This window comes from Ptiloglossa arizonensis, chromosome 10 (assembly GCF_051014685.1).
Source record: "Ptiloglossa arizonensis isolate GNS036 chromosome 10, iyPtiAriz1_principal, whole genome shotgun sequence".
NCBI classification, from domain to species: domain Eukaryota; kingdom Metazoa; phylum Arthropoda; class Insecta; order Hymenoptera; family Colletidae; genus Ptiloglossa; species Ptiloglossa arizonensis.
The window spans coordinates 14,644,578-14,662,160 of NC_135057.1; the positions used below are offsets into that span (position 1 = coordinate 14,644,578).

General features: G+C 56.7%; 1 protein-coding gene across 1 annotated transcript; it reads left to right on the forward strand.

Moving 5' to 3' along the window:
• Positions 1-1,203: 1,203 nt before the first annotated feature.
• Wg (Wnt family member 1 wingless) lies at positions 1,204-14,385 on the forward strand. Its single transcript, XM_076322365.1, has 4 exons — positions 1,204-1,332; positions 5,869-6,131; positions 13,126-13,400; positions 13,502-14,385. The coding sequence occupies exons 1-4, from the start codon at positions 1,232-1,234 to the stop codon at positions 14,057-14,059; spliced, it is 1,197 nt and encodes a 398-aa protein (XP_076178480.1). The 5' UTR covers positions 1,204-1,231; the 3' UTR covers positions 14,060-14,385.
• The last annotated feature ends 3,198 nt before the right edge of the window (positions 14,386-17,583 follow it).

Sequence of the window (17,583 nt, forward strand, 5' to 3'; positions counted from 1 at the left end):
CGAGGACTCGTGGGGCGGAGAGGGGAGAGATTTCGTTCTCTCTCTGAAGAGAGATCGGCTCTTCCGCGGACGAGCGCGTGCAGTCGCCGGCCGAGGCCTATACTTGTCCGTCGAAGGGTATTGGTTCTCGAAGCGCGGTACCGTACCCCCCGAGAGCCGAGAGCGAAAGAAAAGGAAACGACGATCAGGGCTCCCCTTTGGCGCGTTTCTCTCGCGGGTCGACGCTCGTTCGCTCGCTCCTTCGTTCGTTCTGTTCGTCCGTTCGATCGGTCGATCGATCGCGAGCGCGCGCGCCCGTGCGCACCACGCAACTCTCTCGCGAGGCGCACGATACGATATACGCAGCGATAGCGCGGCCGACTGTTCGGACGTGTGTCGTCGCGCGAGCAGAGCCCGTGGCCGTGGTACGCGACCGGACGAAACGGGACGGGACGGGACGAGACGAGACTAGAAGGGACGATTCGATCACGAGAACGTAATCACGGAACGGAGCTGAACCGGAGCGACTTAACCGCGCTCGGGACACCGCGACTGACGATTTTCGGGGGCTCCGAGAGAGGCGAACTCCGTTATTACCCGGGCCTGGCGGAGCCGAGACGAGAAAGCCTCGAGGAGGGTTGCCAGGTATCCTGGCGGCAACAACGACGCGCCTCTCCCACCACCTCCGATTCGGCGGGAACTCGGCAAGGGTGACACCCACCCCTCGAAAAAAGCCCCTTCTCGGGGGGTGAGTTTCCGTGAGGCTCTCGACGTCTCCCGCTAACCAACCACGGTCACTCGATTCTCGGACTGTCGGCGTGTGCGGTTCTTCGCGATCGAAACCTCGGTGCTTTCGACGGACCGAGATCGGTGGACGCGCCCAGGCCCACCTGGAACCTACCGTTTACTCGCAACGACGGAATTCCCCGAGCAACGACCGGCCCGCCCGCGTCGGACCGTCCTCGACGATGATTTAAACCGTACGACGTAAATTGCTTACGAGTGTGCACGAACCGACCGACGACGACCGACCGACCGAGTAAAACCGACCCGCGAAACCACCGCGAACAGAGAGGACCATGTGCGCGACACCGTTTCGCGAACAGTACCGTGTGATATGTTCCTAACCCGGTGAGTGACGGATTGGTGCGCGGGTGTTTTTCCGCCCGTGTCCTCGCACGAGAGAAACCACCCTTCGATATCTACACCGATCGAGACACCCGACCAGGAACCGAGAGACCAAACGCGGAAGATGAGGCTCTGGGTGATCATCGGCGCCCTGGCGGTGGCTATACACGCCTCCCTCGCCGAAATCACCAGGAACAAGAACCGCGGACGTGGATCCATGTGGTGGTGAGTCGACAAACATCTGTCTAACGGTTGCTAAGCGCGAACATCGAGATCGTTCCACGCCGGTTTGAATTCAATTTCGCCAATCCCGTTCGATATTAACCTTTCCGGGATAATTGCGCGGGGCGCGTTCGCGCAACCATAGCCGCGTTAACACCTGTCGTCTCGGGATCTTTTATCGAGAGGGGGGCCCCAACGGTGGTAGTAGCGACACTCGCGCGAACGCGAGCCCGTGCCCGAGCCCGAGCCCGAGCCCGAGCTCGAGCCCGTGCGCGCGCCTTCTTATTAATCCATTAATCATAAAGCTCGGACCGTACGTTTCGATCCGGCAGCGATTTCTCGTAGGAACAAGAAAACGCTGGATGGGATATTAGATAATGGCTAACTTCATTAGTCGGGTAATAAATAATGCTCGGTGGTTACGGTGGTGAGCGCGCGTGTGCGCTCGCCGAGACCCGCGACTATCCCGCTCGCGACCGAAAGAGATAGTCGCGGAAATATCCGCGCAACGATAAACCGTCGGCGATAAATCAGCGCGGGGCTCCCCCCCCAAACCCCCGTCCCCTAGCCCCCCGTCTCGTCCCTCGGTCGCTTTTCCAGCCGCGAGTTGATTTAAGACACGGCCACGCGCGCGCCGTAATTATTGCCTACGAATTAATTAATCGGATACGACGGTAAATATTCGCGGCGGACGTGCCCCACGGCCCGCGCGGATTTCGCAGTCGCGGGACAGAGTAATTTACGACCGAGGGATCGGAGTTTTTCGGTGGATTCGCGCGCAAGCGATACGCCGCGCTCGAGCGTTTTCGAGCGTAATGGATGTAGCGTTCCGTGCGGAATCGCCGATATATCCGGCGGTAACAGCCGGATTATCGCGTTAACGTGTACCGTGCCCGATTCTGGGTGGTCCCGTCCGCTCGTCGATCCTCGAACGATACCAACGATACGGTAACGTCCAACCACCGCCGAGAAGAAGAGAAATAAAAACGGGAACCACCGTGATTCGCTAAACCAGTAGTCGCGGAGTGGATTTATCGCGCGTGAACCGAGACGGAGAGTCATCGGGGGACGCAAACTCTCGATTTCTCGTATCGAGAACCTCTCGCGAAAAGAGTTTTCCGAACGGATCGCGAGACGATCGATGTTCGACCGGGGCAGAGTGTTTCGGCGCGAGGAGGAATTTCGCGGCGGGAATCCTTTGAGAGACGGCCGACGATAATTCAGCTATAATCGCGCGAATTTAATACAGCCTTTTGTCACTGGGAGCGCGTGGCATCGGGTCGTTATTAGTCCTCCCAGGTCGATAAATTATTTTCGTGGTCGCGGCGTGTCCGCTGGCAGAAAACACGTGGACCCTGGGCTAGAAGGGGCCACGAAACGATGGTACGGGACGAGGGGGAGGGGTACCGGGAACCCGGGCAATACCGTCCGAGAGTCGTCCCTGAGCTTTTCTGCCCGACGTAAATTACAAGCAATAGATATATCCTAACCGGTCCGGAGCGCTGCTTATTTATGGGCATCGCTTATCGAACGCATCGTCGTATAAACGTTCACCGCGAGCGAACGAGCGAACGAGCGAGCGAGCGAGCGAGCGAACGCGAGATTCGCCCGATGCGTTTCGCCCAAGGACGGGAAGAAATTACCGCCGCGCGAGAAACAACGCGAACCGCGGGCCCCGATGACGCCACGGGCCCGGCATGCGGCCCGGAGCAATTACGGCCGCCGAACGATCACCGATCCGAGTTTCTTCGATTTCCACCCAAAAATCCATCCCGATTCGACGATACAACGACCAATCCCGACCCCCCGACCAATGGAGGACGTTGCAACGTTTCGGAAGTCTTCGACGCCTCTTGCTTCCAGAGGAAGGATCGAAGTTAACGCAGGGGTTGGGAAATTTCCGCGCACTCGAGAGAAACACCACGATCGCGATTGTTCTTCCGGCAGTATTATTGCGCAATCCTCTCGCGTATTATTCGCGCGAGGGAATAACATTTAGACACGGTCGAGAAACTATCGTACCGTCGAGAGAGCCTTTGATCCTCGTCGAAAGGAAACGTTTGCTCGACAACACCGAAACTAACCATTGCGCAACATTGTCGAATCGCTGCGTAAAATTGTCTAGCATAGAATTCCGTGGAATTCGACGAGTTGAGTCTTTCTCGATCCGGCGCGAACTCGCGTTATTTTTCTACGATCATACGTTTGTAGATTGTTCGCGGAAAAAGGAAACGTTTGAAACGCGAGGGCACCGGAAGGGACGCTCGTGCTCGATAATTTCGTAACGTTTGATTTTGGAAAGGCTTTGACGCGCCTCGATCGTAACGTTTCGATTCTTTTCTTTTCTGTTCGGCGACTCGTTACTCGCGTCGAAAAACAAGATCGTTTCGGAAGAGTATACAGAGGCGACGCTCGCGTCCCCGGAGCGCCGGTGGGAATGGAGCCGAATCGGTCCGCTCGTTTCGGCTCGCAGCCACTTCTTCGGTTTTACGAGCCCGCGTGCATCGTGATTCGGTTTATTTACACGAGTCGGAGAGTGTCAACGAGAAATCTCGGCCGCGGCTGGCTGGCACAGCCTTTTCGCGGTGGCATCGCGTCCGGGTTCGCTCGCGTCTGTCTTGTCTGCGCCCGTTCGTCTCTGCTAGCCGTCAAGAAAGTCGTTGACAACGAAGCGTCGACGGAGACTCGACGATCGTGATTAGCTGTTTATTATGCTCGGTGACGAGAGATCCGATCCCTGCGAGCGAGCGAGCCAGCGATACACTACCCGCCAAAAGTCTGGCCTCGCCTAAACTTTCCTACGGACCGGTCCCGTAAAACCGTGCGATCCGACGTGGAATTTTCCGATACATTGTGTACCGGTTTACGAACGATCTCTTGCGAAACGCGTTGAAAATTTCGTACAGGGGATACCACGATTTTTCCGACCGCGAGACACCCGTACGTTTTCTCCCGTGTAATTCATCCCGCGCGCGGAAAACTACCGAGGTATGCGTACCGGTGAATTAACATTCCGCGAGATATTTTCTAATTACGTTCCGCGGTCGAGTACTTTATCGCGTGCACCTGTTGGCGTTCGAACAATTAGTCACGATCGTACGCAGCGTAGAATCGTTTCGATTCCTACTAGAATCGGTGTATACTCGAAATCGATTCGAAACGCGTCGCGACGAAATTCGAAACGTGCTCGTACGGTTCTCGCGAGACACGACGAGGGAACGAAAAAAATACGAGATCCTAGGGAAATACACGGTACCGAACCGTGCAACATTTCCCTCTACCGACTTTCTCTGGCTTCGCTTAGAAAGGAGACCGGCCCAGTTTCTGGAATCACTCGGTGCGTAATATCGTCGACGAATCTGGCCATTTAATTGACCTTTTCGCCGGATTCGTTTCAGGCTGGTGAAACAAAAAGGAAAGAAAAATTCATTGCGCAAGCCACGCGACAGTCCGCGGGTTCGCTGGTATAAATAGAACGGCGACACCTATTTTCGTTCGTGCCACGAACACGGTGTATTCTCCGTTTACCGGGTAAATAAATGAAACGAAGCCGAACGAAGAAACAAACGCGCCCGAAACGGGAGCGAGAATTCGTCGAATTCGACCAACGAAGCGCGGTCCCGTACTTTTGAGCGTTGGTATACTTTTCGAAGTGGGTCCCCGCTCGGAACAGACCACGACAGGAAAAATAATTAACCGTTTTCCGTGGAACGCGGCGCGTGAAATTTGAAAACGGTCGTCGATTGGTCCTGGTCGCGTACCAAGCGATTCGAAAACGTAGAATGGAAAGATCGCGAGGATTTCGGGGCGCTCGCTCGATCGCGGTCCGGACCCGGCGCGAGATACGATTCTCTAAAGTTTGCACGTTCTTCCCACGAAGGGACGCGAGCAGAACGCTCTTAAGCGTTTTTCTGCGCGACGCTCGATCGATCGAGACGCGAATTCTTTCGCAGGCTGAACTCGCGCGGCAGCTTGATTTATATATACCCGGCTACCGTTGACCGAAACTGTTGAACCAGTTTCGTCTTTCGAACTAATCCTTCTCCGTGCTCCTTCTCTCCTCTCTCTCTCTCTCCCTCTCTCTTTCTCCCCACCTCCTCCCTGAATTCCCCTTTGTCTCTCTCCCTCTCGCGCGCGTCGAGAGAGAGAGAGAGAGAGAGAGAGAGAGAGATCTCGAAGCGCGTCGTTTTTACGCGCAAACCAAATTAGCGTCGATCGAACGCACGAGAAATGCCGATCGCCCGCGGCCGATTGAGAAACGCGAAACCCGATCGAGTTTACGCGATTCGCGAGAAGGAAACTTCGGTACGCGCAAAGGTCACCGTACCGTTTCTCGAAATCGGTTCGAGCTCGCGTTATTGCGCGCGTGTGGCTCTCGCTCTCGCTCGCGCGACCTTTGACTCGCGAAACGCTGGAACCAGCTCGCGCGTACGTTCGCGACGATGATCGAGCTCGTTTCGAACGACTCGAAGAACGGAGTTACCTCTACGAGCCGCGGTAAACACGAACTCGAATTAGTTTCTTCTTTTTTTGTCCTAGGGGAATCGCCAAAGCCGGAGAGCCGAACAATTTTTTGCCAATGTCTCCGGCCTCCCTGCACATGGATCCCACGGTGTACGCGACCTTGAGGAGAAAGCAGAGAAAACTGGCCAGGGAAAACCCGGGGGTGCTAATGGCCGTCGCCAGGGGCGCGAACCAAGCGATCGCGGAGTGCCAGCACCAGTTTCGCAATCGCCGATGGAACTGCTCCACCAAGAATTTCCTCCGTGGGAAAAATCTCTTCGGCAAGATCGTCGACAGAGGTGAGCGCCGTTTTCCTTTCTCTTTCTGCCCGCCGCTTTCCGTTTTCTATCCGGGTGGCTGAGATTTAATTCAATTATCGTGCGAGAGATTACGACCCGACGCGAGCCTCGCTAATTGGCACGGGAAAAGCGTTTTAGTACTCGCGCGAGCCTAGTATTTATCGCCACGGATCGAACGATACGTTCTCGAACCACGCGGGAACGCTCATCGCGGATTCGAATTCGAAAGAGTTTCTCGCGACTCGGGACTATTGGTATTTTTTTTTCGGCGAGAAGAATCCCTTCCGTTTCCTTCGGTGAACGAAACTCTCGCGTGGTAGGTCACTGGGAAAATTCTCCTACGAGTCGTTTTTCCCGTACACGTGGAAACTCGAGCTCGGTGCACGTTCGGTGCGCGACCGGCTGATCCGTCAGGAGAGAGATCACCGTCGCGCATCGAGCGGACAAACGTTGAAGAACGACGCGAGTAAACGACGAGAAAGTTCGCGCGATTTCGTTCGCCGAGGAAAAAGTATACCCAGAGGATTTTCCTCGCGGAAAGAACAGCATCCGTCAGGGTACGTCTAGAGGAGCGAGCGACGCCGAACGAACGTCGTCGGGGAAGGATCGAGATTCGTGATAAAACGACGCGCGCGTGTGTATATATAACGGGCTATAAGGTGGACTCGTTCCACGTTCCAAAAAACAGCCCATTGTCCGTGGTCGTCGGCGACAACCGGTATTCCCGATAGAGATTTACAGGAGACGAGTTTCGAGAAAAGAGACGGAGAGAGGGCGAGGGAGAAACCGGGGCGCACCGCGCGCCGGAACGGGAGACGAGCGTTTCGCTCGCGCGAATCGCGGCCGTACGAATCCGTCGATGTCGATATCGCGCGAGTGGATGGGCTCTCTCTCGGTACCGACAGCCTTATCTCGCGCCCGTTGCGTACAGACCGCGTCAAAAAGGGGTTCCTGGTCGTAGTCGTCCTCGTTCGTTCCCGATCTCGATACGTGGTTCGTAATCGCGGCGATCTGTCGTTACGTCGCGCGTACACGTACACGCGCCAGCCTCGTGTTCGAGTTGCAACGCGGGTAATATCGTTAGCCGAATCGATTCGCGAAGCACCGTAGAAAACTAACCCCACGACCGCGTAATTAAAGTACGCGTAATTAGATTACCGGTTAGTTAAGAGCACGAGATAATTTCTCGTCCGCGAATATCGGTCACCGGTACAAGGTGTAACGAGATTCTTCGTTCCAACCGAGGGTCTCGGGTACTCGCGAGAGGGTGCAAAGAATTCGAGTATCGAGACGCTCGTTTCGCGATCCTCGGTGCTTCTTCTCCGCGCGAGTGAGATCGATAAGGATCACGAGGTTCGGAGGAACGTGCGCGAGATGGTTGGTTTCTTTTTTTTTTGTACAAATTTCGCGGCGAGAACGGCCCTCTCTGTCGCGCGACGGACGAACCGGAAGATCGCTTCGAAGAGGACAGGGTGTCGGCAGCCCCGTGGGGTTGCAGCGGAGAGAGGGGCGCGAGGATCGGCCGCGAGAGAGGGACGAGGGGATCGTAAAGGGGCGTGCCCTTGGTCCGAAGGCCCCGGGCACGTGCCCTCGCCGACCAGATGTATGTTTTGCAACCTGATAATGGACCTTCTCGTACCAGTTCTGGCTCCCCTGCGGCTCTTTTAGATCTCGTCGAGGCGATTGTAAGCCGAGCTTTTTCGCTCGGGCCCGCTCCCGCCCCATCGCGTCCAGTGTCCCCATATGGCCACTTATCGCGGCGGTAAAACCGAAAAAAGAAGCACGGGATACAAAATAGCGGCGCGAGAGGAAGAGATCGCGCTCGCTCGCGTTAATCCGACCGGCTCGTAACCCTTTGCGCGAGGCGAGGCGAGGCGAGGCGAGGCGACGCGACGCCACGCACCGACGCGCGCCCCTCTTCTACCGCACCCCCTATCGCGTTACGCGCGTTTCGCTCGTAATAGTTTTCCCTCTAATAGAGACCACCGAAACGGGGTGGTCCCGACCGATGCCGAATAGAATTTTTTCGAGCGTCCGACAGAGCTCGCAGATGCCACGCGTTTTTCGGTTTAAAGTTCTCGGTGGACGCATTAGCATCCCTTCTGTCCCGCGTACGATCAATTTTCTTTGTCGCACGGCGCAGATCGTGATCGCAACGCGCGCGCGAACGTGGGGCGTTTTCGAAAGGTGGCTCGAAACTTTGTCGGTTGTTCGTCGCTCTACCGGAATAAAAGAGCTTTACCTGGTTCTGCGAGGATTGTTTCGCAACGACGAGGCGATCGAAACGGAAAGAATCTATCTTCGTTTATCGAATATTTTTCCATACGGTTTGGAGAGCAACGCACAACCAACCGTCGATGAACGGAAGGTTTCGAGTCGCGAGGAAGATTGAATTTTCCGAGATTCCGGTTTCCGATTCTCGAAGGAAAGAACGAAAGAGGACGAGGTCTCGATGGAAAGAATCGGCGACGATTAAATTCGGCGTGTCGCGAGCAGAGAGAGAGGACCGTCCAAGAGCAAATTGCACCGAAAGGCGTCGATGATGGTTCGCGAAGATTGAATCGTTCCGAGCGTAGCGAAAAAGGTGCGCGAGCCGAAGGACGTTGGTGAAAATTTTCGTTTTTTCCCCTCGGGCGAGATTCCTGGTCGGTTACCGGGAGGACCTCGACCTTTCGCCCCTCGCGATCGTCTCGCTCGAACAAGGAGGACCAGTTTCTCCGTTCGTCTCGCTCGCGCCCGCCTCGCCCCGTATCTTTTGTCTTCGTAGCGATCTTCGAGATTAGATCGACGCGAGGCTCGGGTTCGCGCGCTCGCTCGCGGGGGTAAGCGCAGATCGCTATCGTCGATCCGTAATGCTCGCGCGCGTACTCGTCGTATTTGGAGATCGAGAAGGGGATCGGGACAGAACTGGTCGTCGCGCGCGCGCCCGACCTAAACGGTCGTTTCCGGATTACGTCGGGGTTGAACGATTCACCGTTTCTTTTTTCGCTTCGTTTTTGTCCCCACTTTCGATCGTCGAGCCGCGAACGATCGACGATTACGCGATCTGAAAATTCACTTGGAAAATTCGCGAACGTTCTCGTTGTTCTCTGCTCCGCGTGACGGTATTCTCGCGCGTCCATCTTGGTAACGGTGGACAAGAAGGTAAGGTTCCAAGGTCGAGTTACGACGAGTTACCTCGTCGGACTCTCGATCTCGAAACCCACGCGGAAAATTCGCGGTTGCGCAGTTCCCTGTCGCGTTGTTTTTCGAAGCGTATATACGCGACCGTGATACGAACGCGCGGTGTCCCAGCTGGAGGAACGGCGCGATACTTTTGGAGGCGTTTGTACTCGATATTATAGCTGGTAGTGAGTAGGTTCGCGGCCTGTAATCATTTCGCCGCCAAGAGCCACCTACCGCATCGGTGTCTACCCTCGGTTTCGTTCGCTCCTCTTCTCGCTCGCTCTCGCGTTCGGATCCGCGCCGTGCGTCCTCTCGGGCCGGTCGGTTACTCGCGTGGAAGACGGCCGAGCCGAGCTCCTCCGCAGCCTAATTGCTCGGTAAACTGCGAATCTCGCGAGAGCCTCCGTGCGGCTCGCGTTTCCGTCGATTTCACGGACCCCGCGCGTCGATTCCGCTCCGAGCGCGGAACGAAGCCGCGGGAACGAACGCGAGACGCGCATCCGGTGCTGCGTCGCTCGCCGATATTATCGAACGGTATGCCATCGATCCGGCGAATCGTTTAAATCGTTAACCTTTACGCTCTCGAGCCTTTTACGCTCCTACCTACCTATATATATACATATTTCTTTTTTACGCAATTTGCGCGTACCTTCCCCTCGTAAGCGTTCTTCCGTACCGTGAAGTCTCTCGCCAACGCTCGCGTATTTTTTTCCTACCTTGCCTATCGTATTTGTTCTCCAAACGGAGCACCGAGATCGATCCAATCGCGAATTTGCGTACAACCTTTCCGTCGTCTCGGTTGCTCTTTTTTTCTCTATCTCCGGTCGAGCGATAAACTTTTCCGCGGATAAATAAATAAATTCGATCGATAGCGGTGCAGCGTGGCGCGGGTCGCGTCTTATACGGAGACCCGGTTCGGGGTTTTTGCGACGGCGTTACGCCGCCATAAATCGCGGCCTATGATGGGCTACATGTGTCGACGGCACGCCACGATTTCTTGCGAAAACGTGAGCCGCGAGCCAATGGGCCTGCCCCCCCGTCCATCGGTCCTCCGTGATTTTTACATCTTGTTTGCTTCCACGGTCTCGGAGTACGAGTTCCCGCGAGAGAGACCACGGCCTATATGGCCGGTCGCGTTTTCGCGCCCCTCCGGCCCCCGTCCGCCTCCCGGGGGTCCGCTTTTGCATTCAACCGACGCCGAGAGGAGCCGGTCGATGCAGTTTTTCGAGGATCGACGTCGTTCGCCACACGACGACGTAGACGACGTAGACGACGAAGACGACGTAGACAAAGACGACGAAGACGTCCCCCTTTCGTTTCATCCTCGTTTCCCTCGGTCACGCGCGCCTCTCGACGATCCTCCGCCCGCGGTAGCAATAATTCCTGGCGATGGTATCGTCGCGTGGAATTTTGCAGGGACCGTCTAACCGTCCGTCGTAAAGTCGCGTCGCGATCGTGTCGCACGGCCCGATCTCGAAGCTGACGAGTCGCGTAACGCGTCCTCTCGCTTTCGGAGGCCCCTTCTCCACGCGGCAGCGTTGAAAAATATTTTCAATTCGAAGGTCTTTTTCCTAGGCCTGTACGTTACCGGTGAACGCGCAACGCGGACCGTGGAATTTCCATCGATGCCGTGTGTTTGCCCCGCGGCAACGCCTACCCCACCTTGCTCGCGCTATTTGCACGGAGCCGATAAAACGAACGTCAAACCGTTTATCGCGCGCGCGGAAAGTCGAAGCCGACAACGCTCCGACGGTTCACCGGGATTATCGAGCCGTGCGTTTTTTTTCTTCTTTCTTTCTTTCTTTCTCTCGAACTTTTCCGCCCGAAGCGCGGAGATAACGATTTTTCGCTTCGGGGATCTCGGTCGCGCCGACTCGTTTCTTTTTTTTTTTTATCTCGGCTCTTCGGGTGTTTGACGATCGTAAAACGTTCGAGGAAAAGGATCGCTGGCTCGCGAGTCCCCCTACTTCGACGACGCGTTACGGAGAACGCCGTAGCGATGATTTCATCGGTTCCGTGGTTCGACGACGACGCCCGGATTCCTCGGGATCGCTTTTTCGCGCGAAAAACTCCCACCGGCCGTGTAATCCACTCGGTCATGGCAGTCCGGAGATGATGACGAATAATATCTGGAACGGAGGAAATTTCGGTGGAGACGGGTCGGGGATCCGGTGACGGTAACTGGCCGGAACGGCGTAAATCTTTGCCTTCCCTTCGTCCCGGCGCGAGGTTTCTTCCTCGCCGAGGTACACGCTTCCGTCGACCGCTTTTCGCCTCCGGTATTCACCTTGGACGGGGATTAGGGAAAATCGTTTCTTTCTTTCCTTTCCTACCTTTCTTCCGTCGTCTCGAAACCGTGAAGACCGCGCAGCCTGCGCGTTAACGCGAACACGAAGCCCACCGTAGTGCGGCAGCACCGCGCGGAAAACACTCGTGACGAATCGCGGATCTCGCTTCGAAATTGGACGCGGTCGATTATCTACTCTCCCCCCTCCCTGACCCTCTTGCTCGGTTTCTTTTCTTCGAGCACCGAGTCGTTTGACGTCTCATTTCCAAGCGATTTCTCTCGGATCTTTCGTGCACGGACCACCTTTACCACCTGGGTCAGCTTTTTTACCGCCAACTATGGGGAGAAACGTTCCCGGTAGCCCGGTAGAACGCGATTTCCAAAGACTCGTGATCGCGGGACGCGAATTCTGTATCGGCAGGTATCCGCGAACGCTCGTTTCGAAGATCGAGGATCGAAAACCGCGAGTAACTCGTCCGATCGCGGTACCGTGCTTCGCGCGGGAAGAATTACGAGCCACCGACGATTATTATTCGCCATTTGCGGTGCGAGACCGCCGGTCCAGAACGCGTTAGAAAGTCGACGGGGATCGAGCTGTTGCTACGATCGTAATTTTCCAACATCCAGAGTCCGTGTTCGCGGCGAGCGTTGGTTACTTCGACGTTAGTTTTCCAAGTTCCGTGTCCGCGGCGAGTGGATCTCGCGGTCGATACCGTTCGTCGAACTCGCGCGTCACGGGCCGCGATAACGTCGCGTTATCCGCGGGACGATAAAGGTGGTAATTTGCGAAACGGCCCCTCCTCTCGGGTGGCTCGCGATACCTCCGGTCGGCGGGTCGCAAAGGTGCCGGCAGGCACCTGCGCCTCGTGCAGATAAGGTCGAGGTGGCTCTCGGGTCGGCCCACTCGGGGTTAAGGTCGAGCTCTCTCTCCTCCGTCTCGCCCCTCGTCTCTCGCTCTCTCTCTCTCTTTCTCTTTCTTTCTCTCTGTCCCGCCTTGGATTCCTAATGCGCGTCCTTCTCCGTTGCGGGTTCCTTCCACACCTGCGCGGAGCGAAGATCTCGCAGGTAGTCCACGGCGAAGGATTGAGACGTTCCCTGACGTCACCGCTCGCTCGCTCGCTCGCTCGCTCGTTCGCCTCCCACGTTACCGAGCACCGCGAAACTTTTGTCCGCTCGAGCGGAAGCGCGATTTCCAGGGGTGTGGAGAGCACACCGTGGACTATCGGTGGAAATCTTCCGATTCGCGAGACGATTCTACGAGAGGTTCCCGCGAGTCGAAGCTACCGATTCGTCGGGGATCGCGATACGAAAACCGAGACCAGGGCACCTGAAATGGAACCAGTTTAATTTTCCATGGAAACGCTGCGTTATCGAAAATCTCCGCGTTCCTCGCGTAACGATCGCGTAGAAGTAAGACCGATCCGAAAATTTCGCTCGTCCCTAGCAACCAGGTGTTTTCCAGCCGTCTCGGAACGCTCGCAGGAGAAGCGAGCGTGGCTCGCGGCGGACCAAGGTAGACTCGATGTTGTCGTTTTGTTGCAGGTTGTCGGGAGACCGCCTTCATCTACGCCATCACGAGCGCGGCCGTGACTCATAGCATCGCGAGAGCGTGCAGCGAGGGCAGCATCCAGTCGTGCTCCTGCGACTATAGCCACCAATCGCGCGCACCATCCGCGTCGCGGGACTGGGAATGGGGTGGCTGTTCGGACAACATCGGTTACGGCTTCAAGTTCTCCCGCGAGTTCGTCGATACCGGGGAGCGCGGGCGGAACCTGCGCGAGAAGATGAATCTGCACAACAACGAGGCCGGCCGAGCGGTGAGTGGTCCATCTCCTTCCACGAACGTTTCTTCGTTACTCTCCGCCGGCACGGAGCGGGTACGAGTTGTTTGTTCCCATTTTCTCTTACCATGTCGCAGCACGTGTCCTCGGAGATGAGAGAGGAGTGCAAGTGCCACGGGATGTCCGGTTCCTGCACGGTCAGGACCTGCTGGATGAGGCTGCCCAACTTCCGCGTGGTCGGGGACAACCTGAAGGACCGTTTCGACGGAGCGTCCCGCGTGATGGTGAGCAACTCGGATCGCGCGCGGGGCAACGGGAACGCGATCGTCAGCAACTCGGCGAGCAACTCGGTGCACGGCCATCGGGAGGGACTGGGTCGTCGGCACAGGTACAACTTCCAACTGAAACCGTACAACCCGGAGCACAAGCCACCCGGACCGAAGGACCTCGTCTACTTGGAACCGTCGCCACCGTTCTGCGAGAAGAACCCGAAGCTGGGTATCCTCGGTACCCACGGTAGACAGTGCAACGACACCAGCATCGGGGTGGACGGTTGCGACCTGATGTGCTGCGGCCGAGGTTACAAGACCCAAGAGGTGACGGTGGTCGAGAGATGCGCCTGCATCTTTCACTGGTGCTGCGAGGTCAAGTGTCAGCTCTGCAGGTTCAAGAAGACGATACACACGTGCCTCTAGGCTGGCCCACCTCCCCCCGTTGCCCATCGTCCGTTATCCTTCGCTCGAAGAGACTACCTCCTTCCTGGCGAAGGACGTTCCCGTAGTCTCTGGTCGCTCGCCCGGATCGTCCGAGACGATGGTGGTCCAGGTGATCCTACCGCGAAACTCCGCGATCCAGGCTGACGCGAGTCGAGTCGCGCGACGGAGCCACCCCGTTCGAGCGGGGAGCTCCACGTCTCCCAGTATTACGCGAAAAACGGTAAATGGTACCGCGTACGTACGTTACGTATAGCTCGCGACGTTCCACGGGACGCGCGTGAAAGACTGAGACGGTGAGAAGCCGGTCGAGCTTGTAGATTCTTACGGATAAGTTAAAGAGAGAGAGAAACATCGAGGGGGGTCGGTATCGTCGCTCGTCGTTCGCGCTGTACATACGACCGACCCTTGCTCCGCGTCGACGCGTTGTTTCTACCCTCTGCTCGCTCGCGGATCGATCCCGAGAGCTTCGGACTCGCCCCGCGCCCCCCATTTTTTTTTTTTTCAACGAGCGCGGGGCACACTAGGACTCGTTATTTATTCCGATCCTCCGGATCGCGTACTTGTATATACGCATAAATGATAGCTATATATATATAAATATAAATATAAATATAAATATAAATATATATATATATATATATATATATAAATATAAATATACGAATGTATAAATATATATGTATATTTTTTTGGTACCGCGTTCGTCGATACCGCGTCGCGGCTCGGGAGCGCTCGTTCCGAATAATCGACGCCTCCCCCGAGACGCGGGGCGGTTAAATTATTTTTCTACGTTTCTCCGGCGTACTCCGCGCGCGAGTACCGTCGCGGCCCGGTGTTCGGACACGCTCGGCCCCGTTCCTCCGTCGTGGAGGAAGCACGCTGATCGCGATAACGTTACGCACAATAAGACAATAAATCTCGAGATTGTTTTTCGTCTAATTTATAACGATGGATCGTATCAAGAAGATGACAAATAAAGACGCAGTCGAGTCGAAGGAAGGTCGACCGTTTCTTTCTCCCCTCGTCGAATTTCCTTCCACCTCCGATTCGAATTCGAGGCCGCGTCGGGCCACGGCAGGAGAACTCGTACCCGATCCCGTACCCGATCCCGTACCCGGGTACGACGTCGCGAGACCGTTCGACGTGTCTCGGCCGTAGGCCACGAGGCGCGGACCTATCCTCGCGAAATATAGCTGACTGGTTCTCCACAGCTGGACGACTTCATAACTCCTCGCCGAGGCGAATATCGTGGGAGGCCCGTGCCCCGAAGAAGACTGGTTCGACTCTTTCTCTCTCCCTCTCCTCCGGTTCGCCTGCCCCCTTCCGCCCCCGCGGCCGTTTCCCATCGCGTTCCTTCCTCCTACGTTTCTGCCTTGTTTCGTTTCTGCTTCGGCCGCGCGCTGCTGCACGCGATGATAACGAACCGAGGAATCCCGCAGGAATCTCTGTACGGGATAAAAGGATTCTGACCGCATACGAACAGGCATCCGCGCTAATGGTTCCGACACTCCCGCCGCCCCCCGTTTCCCCTACCCGCCCTCCGTCCCTGGGCCCTCTCTCTCTCGGCGAGCTCGGCCGATTCTTTCTCCTTTTTCCTCGGTCCGTCGCTTTCCGCTCCTGTCCTCGTTCCTTCCTCCCTAACGATCGGTATTTCCAGTTGTAAGCGCATTCCAGCCGAGTCCGCGGGTCGATCGACCACGATCGCGACCTCTTCGGCCGGTGGAGTCTTCGGTGGTTCTTCCCGACGTTCGATCGATTCTCTCTCGGTGCTCGCGCGTCTACCACCGAACCAACACCGTGCACACGGATCTCTTGTATGTATTTCGTTTCTCGTCGGCGTCGCGAGGGAACGCCGATCGATCGAGAGCCACCGTGGCCAACGCGGACCGGTTCGATCGATCCTCTTCGCGCGAGGACCCGGGACCGGGATCGGTACCCGTCGTCGGGTGCCACCGCACCAGGAAGGGGTGGAAGTTGCTCGCGATACCGAAACAAATTCTTGGTGAGCTCGGGGGCTCCCAGCGTGTCCCGGCAGACAAGAATCTCGAGCAGCCGGGCCACTTCTCACGGCGGCGCGTTTGATCTCGACCGACCACCCCCTCGTCTCCATCACGGTCGCTCGAGCACCGCCAGCGACCGCGACCGCCTCCCTCGGGAGCTCGGCTTTTTACCCGTTCCCTCCTCCGACCCCTCCTCGACCCGGTTACCGCGCCGAGTCCACCACGGGTGGACCGTTCCTCCGCGGACCACGACCACGAACACGACCACGACCACGAACGAGAAACCACCGAGATATGCCGCGGGACCAACGTGAATTCATTCAGTTTTACTATTATTACGCATACCGTCACGCGCACCGCTCGTTCCACGCTACGGAATGTTACACGGACGCCGGGGGACCGTCCTACCCCCGTCGGGGGACGCCAAAGCGGTCCCCGTCGCTCGCTCGGACGCGGCGAGGATCTCTTTACGACTCGGTTGCCCCCCTCGACCTTTCCTACCGGCGCGCGCCAATTTCTTTTCGCCGACGTTGTTCCTACGCGATACCCAAAAACCCGCTAAAAATCGTTTCAACCTTGGGTACCGCGAGGGAATACCAAACGTTCGTTATCGGTTATCGATTGCAAGAGCTTCCAGAAAGGTGCGCACAGGTGTTGGTTCTCCAGCTGGAGAACTATCGCGGACGATCGTCGAAACTCTCGCGCACAGGGTGTCCGTGAAGGACGGAAGAGAATTTTTGAATAATCGCGATCGACGACGATCGATGCTCGAACCACCGCGCGCAAGAACAACCGTCGAGCTCCAAGGTCCGCTCGAATACTGGTTTGTACCGAACGAGACGGTAAGACGGGAATATCGGTCGCGAAAAGTCGCGCGATCTCGTCGAAGATTCGCGTTCCTCGCGGCAGTGAAATTCCGGTTCCCGGATATCGCGAGCTCCGGTTCGAACCGAGATGAAAAAGAAGGGAGAGAGCCGTCACGATCGGGGAATACGTTCGACGTACGGAAAAAGAGGCCCCGCTCGCGCGTACGGCCGATGGACGAGGTGTTCTCTCACGGTCTCGCGAGAGGATCCGTCTTCTTCGAGGGGGCTCGCATCTGGGCTCATTATGCCCGAGGAATACGAAATTCGGTCCAGGAGGTTGACAATCGGGGGCCCTCCGAGCGAGAGAGACGGGGCCTCGCGTCGCTCCGTGAAGAGGGCCCATCAGGGATGCCACGCGCGTGTGATCGGCCGCGACGCGCCGCGTGCCGTTTCGCCCGCCTTCCTGCCCCGATTTTATCGTTCCAGCCGACTTCTCGTAACCCTTAAAGTTTCCTTCGTTCCGCCTCCGCCGAATCTCCGCGACGTCGCCTCGTTCCTCTTTTCGTTTTCTTTCGTGTATCATTTTTTTTCTCTCTTTCTCCCTCTCCTTTGCGGTTCTCCGGTGAGCCGGCCCTCTTTACGCGCGCACTTCCTTGTACGAAGAAACGATGCCCGAGGAACGATCTCTCGAAGAGTC